The sequence below is a fragment of the Ovis aries genome, chromosome 2, assembly GCF_016772045.2.
Source record: "Ovis aries strain OAR_USU_Benz2616 breed Rambouillet chromosome 2, ARS-UI_Ramb_v3.0, whole genome shotgun sequence".
NCBI classification, from domain to species: Eukaryota; Metazoa; Chordata; class Mammalia; order Artiodactyla; family Bovidae; genus Ovis; species Ovis aries.
The window spans coordinates 122,597,495-122,614,933 of record NC_056055.1 but is presented as its reverse complement, the minus strand read 5'-3'; the positions used below and the strand labels follow the sequence as shown (position 1 = coordinate 122,614,933).

Sequence of the window (17,439 nt, the reverse complement as noted above, 5' to 3'; positions counted from 1 at the left end):
GTAACTTGCTAGAACAGCTCACAGGAAGACAGTTTACTAGCTAGGTTATCGGTTTCCTAGAAGGATACACTTTGGTAACAGCCAGATGAAAGAGATACACAGCGTAAGGGGTTTGGAGCTTCAGTGCTCTCTCCTTGGGTGCATCACCTTCCTAGCACCTCCACGTGTTCACCAGCTCTGCTCTTTGAACGCTGCAGTTTAGGGGCTTTTGTGGAGGCCACAGTATGTAGCCACGCTTGATTAAATCTTTGAACACTGACGATTGAATTCAAGCTCCAGCACCTCTCCCTTCTCCAGAGGGGTATGTGGGGGTGGGGATGAAAGGTACATGCAGTTGGATCCCCTGGCAACCAGCCCCCATCCACTGGGACTTTCCAAAATTCACCTCATTAACATACTCAGACATGGTTGAAATTGGCTTGTTGTCAACAAGAAAAGACACTCTTTCCACCTTTATGGATCTTATCACATAGGGAATTACAAGGTTTTTAGGAGCTCTATGCCAGGACTGGGGATTTAAGACCATATATATAAATTTCTTATTGTAAGTCACAGTGTTGCAGTGGTATAGTTCTGTAAAACAGTGGATTAAAAGCTGTAAGACCTGGATTCTGGTCCATTTACCAGCAATATGACGTTGAACAAGTCACTTGACTTATTCTGGCCTCAATCCCCTGATTGTTGAATGAGAGAATTGTTTCAAGACACTTTAAAGAAGAATATCTGCTTTGGGTTCTGTTTTCTGTTTCTCCTGAAAAAAGCCTGTGTTTCTCATGTACCTTCCAGTGGCAAAATTTTTGAATTGATTCATCACATGTACTGCTTAAGTATAACATGACTATTCAAAAAGCAGGTTGACTCACTCCCATAATTTCAAGTTTGTCTATATACATCATTACAATGAATCAGTAAACCAAATACATAGACCAAACTTATAAACAAGCTTTGTAATCCTGGACTTCATAAAAGATATTGGTTTTACTTTCTTTTTTCTGTGGTTGATATTTAAATGAATCAGAATAGTACTTTTTTAAATTTTTAAGACATTTAGTTCTAAAATAACCATGCCAGCAGTACTAGAACAAAACAGCATTTAATAAAAATATTAATAAGGTCATAAAATACATACTACAAGCATTTAATCAGAACCCCAGAGTAGGTAACAACCATCTGTTGATAATTTTGGATTTAATTACATTCTTACTAAGACATATCTCAATATACACAATTTAGACATTATTTGGAAAGTATGGTTTCCCTAAGTAGATACCCTTTTTATATTTATATAAAATTTATATTGATTTTATATATGATATAAAGTTTACTTATATTGATTTTATATCCTTTGGTCATAACAAATCAAATTATTCTATTTAACATAATATATATTATGATATATATTATCCCATGAAAATATATTGTCACAGTTTTCATCTTTGAAAATATCCTACAAAGTATTCTGTACATGACTATCAGCAAACTCCTGTTAGCATTCAAGATATATAAGGTAACTGATTATTACTTTTTATTTGCCTTCCTTTTTAGGTGCGTGGGTAAATCATGGCCAGGGAATGGTCAAGGAATATAACAGTCATTTAATATGGACATATGATGCACCACATTTGGGCTACTGGATAGCAGCTCCACTTCCAGGAACTAGAGGTATGGTAAAAATGAAACAAAATATAAACTTTAGAAAATCCAAATAGTCATGCTAAAACTGATATTAGTTTCCCATTTTATTCTAAGCATTGCTACTTACTGTATTACACTGGAAAAAGCTTCTAGTCTTTTGATCTCAGCTTTATTTTACTTTTTCCAGATATATAGGGAAAGATTAAGTTCCATGAACTCTAGGGTCATTTACAACTGTAATACCTGATGAATCTGCAAGTGCAAAGTTTATTCAAATCAAGAATTTTCTTAGTTTGCTTTTTATGAATGAATTCTACCCAGATCAGTTAAGAGCTTTTGACTGCCAACACCAGGAGCAGATTTTGGATAATTAGAAACATATAGTAGGATATCAGGAGTTTGCAGGATCCTAGGGAAGGCTGAAAGAGCAGACTGTAAAAGGCAGGAATCCTAGAGGACCCAGTTAGCAGACCTGCGCCACTGTCTTTGGAAGATTGCTGCTTCAAGACAGCTGATCCTAACCCTTTGCAGTCTTTTCCTCACACTGTTCCTGATCTTTCTAGGGATAAAAAATTTTCAGACTTAGATCATCATTGGTGGGGGTGTGGTGGGGACGAGGGACTGTTGAATAATAGTGTCTGTCCCCAGTGTTCATAGGATAAGACAGGTGATGGCCCAAATGAAGATTGGCTTGACATGTGAACAGAAGGTGGGCAAAACCCAAGAGCTGTGTGCTAGGAATGGTCTTATTCATATTTTAGGAGAAATAAGTGTTTCATTTTTCCTGATTTAACTGGTATCAAATTAACATGGTATCAATCTATCTATATACTTTGTACTTAGAAATCCTACATCTTGAGTTGTGTAAATATCTCAAAATTCTCAAACTTTGCATATCTCATCCATTAAGTCATCTTAAAAGAAGAAATACTCTAACCAGCTATCATGTAGACTGGCTGCACCGTGGGCCGGCAACCACTCATTAGGCCTCCTGGGTGTTCGCTGGTATAAGTTGAGTTGCTTCTTGGTTTTCCCTGCTGCGCGCTCTAAGTCAGCTTTCCACCTGTCAGCATCTTGTTGCTCCGGTCTTTGATCTCATTTTCCTTTAACCTGTGGACCTGTGTATTTATAAAAACAAGATAGAGCAAAACTTTCAGTGTCATTTTTGTAAAGTTTAGGGAAAGTGTAAAAGCTGAATGCATATGTCCCTCCTTCATCTTTAATCGTGTCAGAAGTAATTCTTTTGGTTTAGCTAGTGTCTTGGCTTCCAGCTGAAAGGCAGCTGCAACCTGGCTATTTCATGCTGTTCGGGAATAGTCCCGGTGCATCCCCTGATCCAGGATACGGATAACATTTTACATTCATTTCTCAGTAGCAGTGTATCAGCTAACTTTGTTATGGCTGCCTAGTTTTTTCGAAACTATTTATATAGTTTATTTTCATTTTACATTTGACAGCCTTCCATTTTTAAACCATGCAAGGTAATAAGACTTTGTTTCAAAAATGAAGCCAAGAGTATTTCAGTAGAAGAAATATGAGCTATTAACCATTATAATCGTGAGGAATGTTCTGTTTTTGTTTCAATGTAGTGCTTATGAGTTTATTTATCCAGAAACCAGAGGGTGATTGCTTTTGTTGTTTGTGGTGCAAAATATCATGCAGTCTTGCCAGCTGTCTGATCTTATCCTATTCTAAATTTGCAACTATAAAATATTGATGAAAAAGAACAATTAGTATTTAATACTTCAACTCAACTAAATCCAAGTTATTTCATTTCTGATAAAAATGACTATAGGAGCACTTGAGTTTTACAGAGAAATGTGGTTTCCACTAAAAATATACCATTTATGCAAGATGACTGAATTATAAAAGCTGAAATAATTTTCTTAAATAGAAGTTTTGTTTTGGCTTTTATGTTGGGAACAATTTTGTGTGAATCAGAGTACTAACAGAAATGTAGGATTATTAGATAATTTCTAGTTATGCTTTTGAAAGGTCCATATGAGAAATATGGATAACTTTAATTTGATTGTAGTTCTGGCTCTGACAGTAATCAACAGGGTGAGCTTGAAATAGGTACTTACCCATCTGAGTATTAGTTTTCCTTTTCCTAAATTGCAGGAGTTGAATATGAGGATCACTCAGGTCCCTAAACAGTTTAGGATGAAAATGTTACTGTACAATCAAACTGGTTTTGTGATGGGCTAGTGTCCGGTGTGCTGAAGCTATAATTTGGTTAATAATATTACTAAATATGTTTTTTAAATAAATCTTAAACCAATTTCTAGAAAAAATATTAAGTGCAAAAAATCAAAATCAATTAGTTTTTCATATATTATTATAGGTAAGTACGTAGCTGAGTATAGAATTAAACAAGTACCATTTATTTTCAAATGTCACAATGAAAATGTATTGTAATTTTCTAACTTTGTAACCTCTCTTGGGCATGTGCATACACACACACACACACACACACACACATGCAGTTGTATGCTTTTCTGCTGTTGTCATACACTTAAGATTTGGGACAGATGTAACAGTGTCAGCCTCTTAATTCCAAAGGTGAGTTCTGTTGGAATTCTGTGGAGTGAAAATTGCTTACATTACTCAATTGTGAAAACGTATATGCAGATATTCTTTGGAGAAGAACTTGAATTTCACCCAATTATAGTCTAACTATTTACTCTGTTGCAGCTCTGGATCATAAATAGTTATCTACAGATAGAGTTGTTGCTCTTATCTTTTTTCTTTGAAGAAATTTCATATTGTGTAATGCTGTGCTTGGTTGCCTACTCAATATGATAAACATTTTATTATCAGTTATCAGTTAAAAGAGTATTCAGTACTGGAATGCCCCTTCTATAATCTTGACATTTCATTTAACAACAGTGGTATAATATAGCCAGCACTTACTGAGTGCTTATCATGTGCTAAACACTGTTCTCAATGTTTTATTTAATCATTGTAACAGGTGTGACAGCTGTGCAGTGAGACATAAGTGAATGAAGCTTGCCCAACACCACACAGAAAGGGTGAGGCCAGGATTCCAGTTCAGGCACTCTGGCTTCGAAGTCTGAATGCATAAACAAAACACTGCTTCTCCAAATCCTTTAATGTCACTATACCTTGGTCAACTTAGATGATGTAAAAGTTAAAGGGTCTAAGTCTTTATGTGTCCTTAGTCTTTCCAGCGTCCTTGGTGAAGTTGAAAGCCTCATGCTGGACTTTTTCTTATGGTTGAGATGAGTGGAAAATCAGGTGTCTCATCACCCCCAATACACATTAGAATCCAGTTGATACTAATCAGTAGACTTGTATACATTTCTGAGCAAATGAAGTCCTAGTGATGTTGAAACATTACCTCAAGGTAAGTTGCGTCTACTTTCATGCAGGATATTCAGAACCTCCACTGATCATCCCCATGCTTAGTCTGCTTTTACTGCAGTTAAGCTAATTCCAGGGGCTTCCTTGGTGGCCCCACGGTAAACAATCTGCTTGGCAATGGAGGAGACGCAGGTGTGATCCCGGGGTTAGGAAGATCCTCTGGAGAAGGAAATGGCAACTGGCTCAAGTATTCTTGCCTGGAATATCCCATGGACAGAGGAGCCTGGCGGGCTACAGTCCATGGGGTTGCAAAAGAGTCAGACATGACTTAGCAACTGTACAAAAACAACAAAGTAATTACCACAACGTTGTATATATGTGTTCTCATAAAGAGTAATGGGTCACCGTCTTCTGCTGGGCTTAGCTTGTGGGGATCATGGCGCCATGTTATTCTAGAGTCCTGTCTGAAGGAGTTACAACTTTTGATTCTTCAGGGCCCCCAATTTTTGCATTTTCATTGGTCTTTTCATCCCTGTTTATTTACTTTAGCAAATTCTTTTTAAAGAATTTTAAAGAATTCTTTCTATCTGTACATTTTCTTTTTAAATTGAATGCAGCTAATATCAATGCTCACTATATTCTATCTCAAAACCTCTTTGCACAAAGCTCTCATTAGAAATACTTTTGTTCCAGCAAACATTTTGCTACCACATAACTTTGGTCACTATTTTTACTACCTCCTGCAACAATTTCCTTACTGCTTGACTTGGAAGCCAGTGTCACATATTTTAAGTTTTGTAACAGCAGGGCTTTAGCATCTTGGTCCATTTTCTGTAACATTCAGCCATCAGTAACAAATAAGCCTGCTCTCTATTTGTTGCTTTCATTTTGTGACTGTTGGGCTTGACTTGGTTCAGTTTTAAGATTTTTCTCATTCCAGAACCTAGATTAAAAGAATAGCAAAACTTTAGGATATACTTTTCACTGAGTAGAAGACCTTAGCAGAGGACAGGCAATTTATACAGCCTCATTTAAGGTGCTCATACTTCACTGGGCACAGCAAATCAACTGATTAAGCCTAACGGGGGTGGGGAAAATATTTTCCATCCCCAGAGAAGCCTGCCATGGGAGGGGAACAAATTAATAGACCTGTGTACACATCTTTAATCTGCCTCACCCAGGATAGGACACAGTTGAAAGTCTGACCTAAAGTAATATATTTTCTCTTTGTTTATTTTGAACTATTTAGGGTCAGGTATGAATGGAGATTCCAAGGACATAACTGCCTACCACACAGTATTTCTTACCGCCATATTAGGAGGAACAATAGTCATTGTCATTGGGTTTTTTGCTGTACTTCTTTGTTATTGCAGGTAAGAACAATAGTAATGTGTGTGAACACAAACTGTCTGATTTTAGTGTCATGTAAATTCTATGTATTACAAAGTTTGTAGAAAGCAATGGTTTGATGTTTAAAATATAGATTAAAATAAAAACGGATATATTCTAACAGTAGCATTATATATATTTATAAAATAAACATGAGATTTTTTTGTTAATGAAACCTTCTAGATAAGTTCAAAACATTTTTTTTTTTGCCTTCTCTTCTACTCTAGGGATAAGTGTGGTACTCCACAGAAAAGAGAAAGAAATACCACTAAACTTGAGGTCCTCAAGAGAGACCAGACAACTTCAACAACTCACATAAATCACATCAGTTCAGTCAAAGTTGCATTAAAAACCGAGGACAAATCACAGTTATTCAATGCCAAAAGCTCCTCGTACAGCCCTCAGAAAAAGGAATCATCCAAGGTGGAAGCAGAAGAAAGAGTTTCCATGGTGAAAACTCGGGACAATTTGAAAATCTACAATGAAGAAGTTTCGTTTCTGTCAGTCAATCAAAATAATTACTCCAGAAACCCAGCACAGTCTTTGGAGCCCAATGTAGGGTCCAAACAACTTAAACATGTTAACAACAATGTGTCTTCATCTCTAGGTGATACGCAAGAGGAAAAGAGGTATCTCACAGGTAAGGAAGAGGCATATGGCCATTCCCACATTCCAGAACAGATCATGCACATATACAGCCAGCCCATAGCCATCCTTCAGACATCTGACCTCTTCCCCACTCCAGAGCAGTTGCATCCTGCTAAGTCGGCTACTCTGCCAAGAAAGGGACAGTTAGTCTATGGCCAACTGATGGAGCCAGTAAATAGAGAGAACTTTACACAGACATTACCGAAAATGCCAATGCATTCTCATGCCCAGCCCCCAGATGCCAGGGAAGAGAACATCCCCCTGGAAGGTCAACAGAGTTTGCCCTCCCAAACTTCAGATTGGAGCCGGTATTCAAATAGCCTCCTGGAATCTGTTTCTGTTCCTGGAACACTAAATGAAGCTGTTGTAATGACTCCCTTTTCATCAGAGCTTCAAGGAATTTCAGAACAGACCCTCCTAGAACTGTCCAAAGGAAAGCCATCCCCCCACCCCAGAGCCTGGTTTGTGTCTCTTGATGGAAAGCCGGTTGCACAGGTGAGGCACTCCTTCATAGACCTGAAAAAGGGCAAGAGAGCCCAGAGCAATGACACAAGTCTGGACTCTGGGGTGGACATGAATGAGCACCACTCAAGTAGAAAACTGGAGAGGGAGAAAACGTTCATCAAAAGCATGCATCAGCCTAAGATGCTTTACTTAGAAGACTTAGACCTGAGCAGCAGTGAGAGCGGAACCACTGTCTGCTCTCCAGAGGACCCAGCTTTAAGGCACATCCTAGATGGAGGCAGTGGGGCCATCATGGAGCACCCTGGGGAAGAGTCCCCAGGAAGAAGAAACACCGCTGAAGATTTTGAAGCCAATATATCCCCCACTAAGAAAAGGGGCAGAGCACCACCACTCGCCAAGAGAGAGAGCAAAACTAACATCTGGAAGAAGCGAGAGGAACGCCCACTGATTCCCATAAACTAATACCAAGAGTGGCTGTGTCTCTGTCGTCTCGTGCTCTTTATTCTTGCTTTTGTTGTAAATTGCTGTGTGAACTTCTGAAGAAGCTGAGACTGAGCAATCTCATGGTCCCTGGACATGTCTCAAGCAGAGTAAATAGTCAAATGGTAATTCAGTAGTGAGAAAGCGACCAAGAAATGCTTTTTTCTGGCCTATGCTTTTTATTTATTTTTGGGTGATGAATTTGAAGTATCTGAGGGTGCAGAATGTAAAATAGTATCTGAAATTGTTGCTCAGTCATCAAGTTGAGCCCTGACTCTGAAGAATAACAGTGAAAAGTATACCCCTAAAGTTGCTTTCGAAAATATTGCTTCTGCTTTGACGACCCCTGTGAAACATTTAGAAACGAAACTGTATTACTCTTGTGAAATGTTACTATTATATTCTCCACTGCATATACTTGAAAATAATTGGATAAATGTTCTGGATTGATGTTATTCTAGAGTTCAAAGGCCAAACCACATTTTCTTTCATTTTTAAACAGCATGTATATTGTATCAACCCAAAATAAATTCCATACTCACCTAAGATGGGCAAGAAGCTACTTGGTTGTTAGAGAGGGAAATGTCAGCTCTTTGGTTGTTTTTGAATAAAACTTCACAGAATAAACAGGTGTTAGTTTATCTAGAAATCTGAGAAATGAATGTTCTGATACTGAGTTTTTATTTAAAAATTTCTTGCCCTCTTCCCCATCACCAAAAGGGGAAGTGAGCTTAGCTGTCAAGAAAATTTTTTACTAGTCTTTAAAAAAAAAGTCATTCCTCCCACTCCCCAATCTTTAAGGCTCACTGATACATAGAGACTGAAATCAGTTTTAAGCTATTTTTTCTATTCAAAAAAGTCACTTAAACTATTAAACTTGATTTTTAAAAATCAATGAATTGAAAGTTTCTTATAAACATCCAAACTTAAAATATGTGGAGCTAAAGGAAATAAACATTTCAATTTTTTTCTGAAATGTCAACCAGAAAAAACGTGCCATTTCTCTTGAGATTCAAGAATACCTTTAGGATCCCAGGTATACATCCAGATTTTGTTGTTGCTGACATTCTAAAAAATGTTTGGGAACAACAGTTTCAATTTCACAGGAAAAGTAAAAGATTTTTATTAAATCACATAAATGCTTTTAAGTTACATAACACTTTTTTCCAGGTTTGGAAGTAATATATTCTTTTCATCATAGCAGAGAATTAGTGTGAACACATTCAACACCCGTTTTTAATTTTAAGTGCTTTCAACTCTGAATTATCATTCATGTCCTAAAAATGAAACTTTAATTAAAATCAACTCATCTCATTTTTCTTAAAATTTCCGTAAAGGCAAATGCCTGAAGCAGCTTACCCTTTTCCTTGGGGCGGGGATGGGGGAGGAATGAAACTAATTGCTTTGTTTCTCATGCACTGCTAATTCAGACGGGGGCAACACAGAGACCCAAGGCACATGAACACGTTATAAGAACTAAAATGAACCACATTAGCTTCAGTCAAACTGTAGATAGATACACAGCAGAAGAAAACAGCTTTTCCCCCCAAGACAGTAGACTTCAGCCAGGTTTTTCCTGTAACCATTTCTGAAGCATATAACCTGTCAGATAACATTCCTTTCTGTATTAACCCAAAGAATTTAAAGATCTAGGTAAAAGTTTGCTATATTCTGCCCCAATCCATAGAAGAGAGAAATGTTTTGGTTAATACCTGCATTTACTTTTTTGAGGGAGGGGTGATAAGGTCCAAAATTAGAGGCAGTTTCTTACTGGTTTTACACAGAAAGATGTATTTAAGGTGACATAAATGAAAATGATTTGGAAAAGGTTAAGGAGTTAGTGCTCTGCTGAAGTGCCTTTGATATAGACTTGCTTTATTAGAAGGATATGATAACATCTTTCTTAAATGTGCATTTTCTTTCTGTTAGCCAAATTAAACAGATGTGCAGTTTTTATTAAAAATATAGACCTAGTGTTTCACGTTGGAACAATGAATTTTGCATGCCAGTAACATCTCTCTGTGTATTCTTTTTTCAGTCTAGTTTATATTGATAACATTATGTTGGAATGAAGTTAGAAACTATATAGGAATATACTGACTTTGACATTTTAAGTGTATATTTTTCCCACCCTTAAAAAATGTTCAATCTATCATCTTGGTAATGGAATACACACTTTGATATAAGGGTATGCCATTAAGGTATGCCACTTACTCATTCTTGTGTAAAGGAAATGAGAAGATGTATCCCCAAGGGCTTTTCTAGAGATACTTTTGTTGGTTTCAGAATAAAATCTTATTTTTTTATACACTGCACATTCTGTTCTCAATTGGGGAAGTATAGGTAATTTATCTTTTTCTAATGATCCAAAATGTGTAACTTCTCATTTGTGAGTAGTTCACAAATTTCCTGTTAAAGAGCTGAAGCCATCTACTTTTTCTTAACCCAAGTGATAATAAACTGGGAATATTCACAACTTTCTTAAAATTTTTAAATTGAAAACCACCACAGTTTTTTGCAAATGAAAACCTTGAGAATTTTAGTCACAAATTGTTAACATTTGTGGATCCTTTGTATATACTTTGGATATAACTTAAAAGCAAAATTATCCCTCAAGGAACTGATGGATTCATTTACTAAAGCACAGCTATATGTATTTTTGAATACATATGATATTGAATTTGTAAAATCCATTTGTATGACATTTATGCAATTGTATAGGGATTACACCCTTTTATAATACACAGTATACCACGAAGGTCACAAATGTTGAGGAATAAAAACACTGCTTTGCTTTGGCAGTCATTTTCAGATTACTTTCTGTATGTATAAATCCTCTGGCATCAATACATAGTATAAAGTTTTGGGGATCTTTGGATCAAATGATGTCCCTCAAAACTTCCAGGAAGGTGAAGCTCAAAGTTACGTATTCATTTATAGGGAATGAGTTACTCATTTCTCCGTGTACTAGAATTGTAAAGAATTTAGCTATGTTAATTTCCATGTCAGAACTAGAGTTGACATTTTGCCCTCTGTTTCCAGGTGTTTCTATCTTTTGTATTCTCTCATCAGAGGAATCTCACATTTCAGTGTATTTATGCCATCACTACTATATTTACTGCTGGAAACTTAAAAATCTGATGATTTGTAAAAATGTTAAACAGTTCATTAAAGATAATAAAATCTAAAAATATGTCTGATGCATTGTTTTATTTTGGGTAAACTATGAAACATTACTTCCTAAATTGTTATTTAATCTGGTAGATGAATATTCAATTATTTTCTTGATTACACTCCCTATGCTAAAATAAATATTTGAATACCCTATGTTTATATAATGAACTTGATTTCTCTTTGTATTTCATGTTCTCCAAAGTTCACATTTTGACTGTTAAAGCTGAATATAGACAAATCATTTTCCATTCAATGAGAAGACTTTACAAGATTATGAAAATGAAACTGTTAGTCTCTCAGTCATATCCAACTCTGTAATCCCATGAATTGCAGCCTACCACACCCCACTCCAGTACTCTTGCCTGGAAAATCCCATGGATGGAGGAGCCTGGTGGGCTGTAGTCCATGGGGTCTCGAAGAGTCGGACACAACTGAGCGACTTCCCTTTCACTTTTCACTTTTATACATTGGAGAAGGAAATGGCAACCCACTCCAGTGTTCTTGTCTGGAGAATCCCGGGGACGGGGAGCCTGGTTGGCTGCCGTCTATGGGGTCACACGGAGTCGGACACGACTGAAGTGACTTAGCAGCAGCAGCAGGAGCAGACTCCTCTTTCCATGGGATTCTCCAGGCAAGAATACCGGAGTGGGCAGCCATTCCTTTCTCCAGGGGATCTTCCTGAATTACAGATTGAACCCTGGTCTCCTGTACTGCAGGCAGATTCTTTACCATCTGAGCCACCAGGGAAGCCCAGAAAATATGACAAATATTTTGGGAGTCACAGTTTTTATATTCTGAGTAAGAAACAATAGAGTACACCCTCCCATATCCCCTGTTTAAAAAAAAAATCCTTTTAGCTTTAAACCTAAGACTAATTATCATTAGCCTTAAACACTAAGGCTGTTTGCTCAGTTAATTGAACAGTGCTTAGGTTCATGTATTGGGTTGGCCAAAAAGTTCATTTGGGTTTTTCCAGATCATAGAAAAAAACAAGAGGATTCCAGAAGAACATCTACATTAACTTCATTGACTAGGCTAAAACCTTTGACTATGTGGATCACAACAAACTATGGAAAATTCTTAAAGAGATGAGAGTATCAGACCACCTTACCTGCCTCCTGAGAAATCTATATGCAGGACAAAAAGCACCAGTTAGAACTGGACGTGGAACAATGGACTGGTTCAGCATTGGGGAAAGTGTACATCAAGGCTGTATATCATCATCCTCTTATTTAATTTAAATGCAGAGTTCAGTCGCTCAGTCATCTCTGACTCTTTGTGACCCCATGAATCGCAGCACGCCAGGCCAGGCCTCCCTGTCCATCACCAACTCCTGGAGTTCAGTCAGACTCCCGTCCATCAAGTCAGTGATGCCATCCAGCCATCTCATCCTCTGTCGTCCCCTTCTCCTGCCCCCAATCCCTCCCAGCATCAGAGTATTTTCCAATGAGTCAACTCTTAGTACTGGAGTTTCAGCTTCAGCATCATTCCCTCCAAAGAAATCCCAGGGCTGATCTTCAGAATGGTTTGGTTGGATCTCCTTGCAGTCCAAGGAACTCTCAAGAGGCTTCTCCAACACCACAATTTAAAAGCATCAATTCTTCGGCGCTCAGCCTTCTTCAAAGTCCAACTCTCACATCCATACGTGACCATTGGAAAAACCATAGCCTTGACTAGATGGACCTTTGTTGGCAAAGTAGTATCTCTGATTTTCAATATCCTATCTAGGTTGATCATAACTTTTCTTCCAAGGAGTAAGCATCTTTTAATTTCATGGCTGCAGTCACCATCTGCAGTGATTTTGGAGCCCCAAAAAATAAAGTCTGACACTGTTTCCACTGTTTCCCCATCTATTTCCCATGAAGTGATGGGACCAGATGCCATGATCTTAGTTTTCTGAATGTTGAGCTTTAAGCCAACTTATTCACTCTCCACTTTCACTTTCATCAAGAGGCTTTTTAGTTCCTTTTCACTTTTTGGCATAAGGGTGGTGTCATCTGCATGTCTGAGGTTACTGATGTTTCTCCTGGCAATCTTGATTCCAGCTTGTGCTTCCTCCAGCCCAGCGTTTCTCATGATGTACTCTGCATATAAGTTAAATAAGCAGGGTGACAATATACAGCCTTGACGTACTCCTTTTCCTATTTGGAACCAGTCTGTTGTTCCATGTCCAGTTCTAACTGTTGCTTCCTGACCTGCATTTAGGTTTCTCAAGAGGCAGGTCAGGTGGTCTGATATTCCCATCTCTTGAAGAATTTTCCACAGTTTATTGTGATCCACACAGTCAAAGGCTTTGGCATAGTCACAATAAAGCATAAATAGATGTTTTTCTGAAACTCTTTTACTGTTTCCATGCAAAGTACATCATGTGAAATGCTGGGCTGGATGAAGCTCAAGCTGGAATCGAGATTACAAGGAGAAATATCAACAACCTCACGTGGCAGAAAGTTAAGAGGACTAAAGAGCCTCTTGGTGAGGGTGAAAGAGTGAAAAAATCTGGCTTGAAAGTCAACATTCAGAAAACTAAAATCATGGCATCCAGTTCCATCACTTCGTGGCAAATAGATGGGGAGAAAAGTGGAAGCAGTCACAGATTTTTTTCCTCGGGCTCCAAAATCACTGCAGATGGTGACTGAAGCCATGAAATTAAAAGAGACTTGCACCTTGGAAGAAAAGCTATGACTAACCTAGACAGCACAGTAAAAAGCAGAGACATTACTTTGTCAAAAAAGTCCCTCTAGTCAAAGCTATGTTTTTTCCAATAGTCATGTATGGATGTGAGAGTTGGACCATAAGGCTGAGTGCTGAAGAATTGACACTTTTGAATTGTGGTGTTGGAGAAGACTCTTGAGAGTCCCTTGGACAGCAAAGAGATCAAACCTAAAGGAAGTCAGTTAAGGAGTCAATCCTAAAGGAAATCAACCCTGAATATTCATTGGAAGGACTGATGCTTCAATACCATTGACCACCCGATATGAAGAGCTGACTCATTAGAAAAGACCCTGATGCTGGGAAAGATTGAGGGCAGGAGGAGAAGGGGACAACAGAGGATGAGATCGTTAGATGGCATCATCGACTCAATGAGTCTGAGCAAACTCCGGGAGATGGTGAAGGACAGGGAAACCTGGCGTGCTGCAGTCCATGGGGTCGCAAAAAGTTGGACACGACTGAGCAACCGAATAACAACAAAACCTGACTTCCATGATTTTAGGCATTTTGTACAACTTACATAAATAAATATGGTACCAGAAATAACTTTGGTCAATTCTAATGGGAATTGTACTCTGAACCCTCTCACAAATGCAATGGAGATTATAACCCTCAACACTGGAGTTGAAATAGACACTTCAGTTTGGACCCCTCCCAAGGGCAAACCAGGCCATAGCCACCTTTGTCAGGGCCTGGTCCCCATCTAGGAGAATATGGAGTCTTAACAGAAATGATGCGGCCCCTGGAAGAGTCATGCAAAACTCAAACTCACATGGAATTGGTTGTAATAGAAAATAAGATTTCATAAATCATAATGAGAAATTTAGCTGCCAAAGAGATTGAAGTTCATATTCTCAAGGGAAATTAATGTGTAGGCACTATAGGAAAGGAAAGGGATGGAGTTAGGAGGTATTTGACAACTCATCAGGGATCCTTCTGGAGAAGGCAATGACACCCCACTCCAGTACTCTTGCCTGGAGGATCCCATGGGTGGAGGAGCCTGGTGGGCTGCAGTCCATGGGGTCACTGGGAGTTGGGCATGACTGAGCGACTTCACTTTCACTTTTCACTTTCATGCATTGGAGAAGGAAACAGCAACCCACTCCGGTATTCTTGCCTGGAGAGTCCCAGGGACAGAGGAGCCTGGTGGGCTGCCATCTATGGGGTCACGCCTGAAGTGACTTAGCAGCAGAAGCAGCAGCAGGGATCCTTCAACTACATGCTGGAAAAATGTTAAACTATATGGCAGTGCTTCTTTATCTACACTTCATAAAATCACCCTTTAGCTTTCTTTTTATAGATGAATTTCTTTATCCTAATATATATGCAGTGAAACAGCTTAATTCCAACAGTAAGCTCTCTAAACCAATTGTGGGGTTAATTTCTTTTGTCTTTGGTTTTGATGTTCTCTCTATCAAAATAAATATTTTTCCTTTGACCTGTTTTCTTTTTCCCTTTATTTTGAGCCTCTGTTTAATTTGGAACTGTGGACCTGGAACTGGACTCTGTCCAGTGAGTTTACTTTTTTTGATAAAAGCATTCTCAGTTTGACTAGAGAAAAACTGATTTCTAGACAATCACAATTTATAATGTTAAGTACCAAAAAGTTAGTATTAATAAAACCAATTGTAAATGATGGAGAAACATTATCATTAGATACACATGGAAAGTTTCTTAGGGGAAAAGTAACTATTTTCTTTCTAAGATAGCTAAGCTTAAAGATCACATTTTAAAATTATCTGTGGTGTTTATCAAAACATTGTAATAAAGTTTTTCTCCACATTGCTATAGTAGATGACTATCTGTCTATTTCTGTTGGGAAAGTTTACATGTTGAGAAGTAAATGGTTTTTTTTGTTTTTTTTTTTTGGTGCCATGACTCGTAAATGATATTTTTTAAACCTTTGGTGGCAAAATCTCTCTTGATTGTACCCTATATTTCCTGTTTTTCAAACCTACATTTGCTATGGTTGTAAATATTCTACAGTCCTGTAGGGATATTCAAATTTCCCACATGATTCAGTCTTTTATTTTTCCTTCTTATGTTCTTCTGGTTGACTAGAAGTTTCATAATTCATATATTTACTAGTTCGAATCCCTGTAGACCTTATTAAAATACTAGACTAACTCCAGACAGTTTGATTCAAAACAAACCAGATAATTACATTCCCAGGAGTCTGTGGGCTTATTATATTTGAACATCTTAGTTAAGAACATTTCCTAAATACTGTAATGAAAGGTAGAATTGTAGCTATTAAACAATGTGCATTGCATATCAAAATAATTTTTATTTATATATCCCCATATTTCAGTCTGGAAAATAAAGATTTGTTTTATGTAGAAAATATTTTAAAGTGAATTTATTCAGTTTAAATTTTTCTCTAATATCCAGCATTTTGAAATAAATACTACCTTGAAACCCTGATTTCTAACTTCAGTCAGTTCAGTCGCTCAGTTGTGTCTGACTCTTTGTGACCCCATGGACTGCAGCACACCAGGCCTCCCTGTCCATCACCAACTCCCAGAGTTCACTCATACTCATGTCCATTGAGTCTGTGATGCCATCCAGTCATCTCATTTTCTGTCACCCTCTGTCCTCCTGCCCTCAATCTTTCCCAACATCAGGTTCTTTTCCAATGAAACAGCCCTTCGCATCAGGTGGGCAAAGTATTGGAGTTTCAGCTTCAGCATCAATCCTTCCAATGAACACTCAGGACCAATCACCTTTAAGATGGACTGGTTGGATCCCTTGCAGTCCAAGGGACTCTCAAGAGTCTTCTTCAACACCACAGTTCAAAAGCATCAATTCTTTAGTGCTCAGCTTTCTTTATAGTCCAACTCTTACATCCATACATGGCTACTGGAAAAACCATAGCCTTGACTACATGGACCTTTGTTGACAAAGTAATGTCTCTGCTTTTCAATATGCTGTCTAGGTTGGTCATAACTTTCCTTCCAAGGAGTAAGCATCTTTTAATTTCATGGCTTCAGCCACCATCCACAGTGATTTTGTAGCCCCCCCAAATAAAGTCAACCACTGTTTCCACTGTTTCCTCATCTGTTTGCCATGAAGTGATGGGACCAGATGCTGTGATCTTAGTTTTCTGAATGTTGAGTGTTAACCCAACTTTTTCACTCTCCTCTTTCCCTTTCGTCAAGAGGCTATTTAGTTCTTCTTCACTTTCTACCATAAGAGTGGGAGATGGAAATGGCAACCTACTCCAGTATTCTTGCCTGGAGAACCCCATGGACAGAGGAGCCTGGTAGGCTGCTTGCTGTCCATGGAGTCGCACAGAGTCGGACACAACTGAAGCAACTTAGCAGCAGCATCTGCATATTTGAGGTTATTGATATTTCTCCCGGCAATCTTCATTTCAGCTTATGCTTCATCCAGCCCAGCATTTCTGATGATATACTCTGCATCTAACTTAAAAAAGCAGGGTGACAATATACAGCCTTGATGTACTCCTTTCCTGATTTGGAACAAGTCTTGTTCCATGTCTGGTTCTAACTGTTGCTTCTTGAACTGCATACTGATTTCTCAGGAGGCAGGCCAGATGGTCTGGTATTCCCATCTCTTGGAGAATTTTCCTCAGTTTGTGTGATCCACACAGTC

The 17,439-nt window shown here is 38.1% G+C and overlaps 1 protein-coding gene across 2 annotated transcripts in view; it reads left to right on the top strand.

The window, feature by feature from the left end:
- Window positions 1-11,132, top strand: part of FAM171B (family with sequence similarity 171 member B) — an 81,441-nt gene extending 70,309 nt beyond the window's left edge. For both annotated transcript variants that reach the window (XM_004004519.6, XM_042243646.2), the window contains exons 6-8: window positions 1,546-1,662; window positions 6,209-6,332; window positions 6,576-11,132. In XM_004004519.6, coding sequence (XP_004004568.2) covers window positions 1,546-1,662; window positions 6,209-6,332; window positions 6,576-7,923 — 1,589 coding nt within the window. In that variant the 3' untranslated portion in view covers window positions 7,924-11,132. The remainder of the gene's footprint in view (window positions 1-1,545; window positions 1,663-6,208; window positions 6,333-6,575) is intronic.
- The last annotated feature ends 6,307 nt before the right edge of the window (window positions 11,133-17,439 follow it).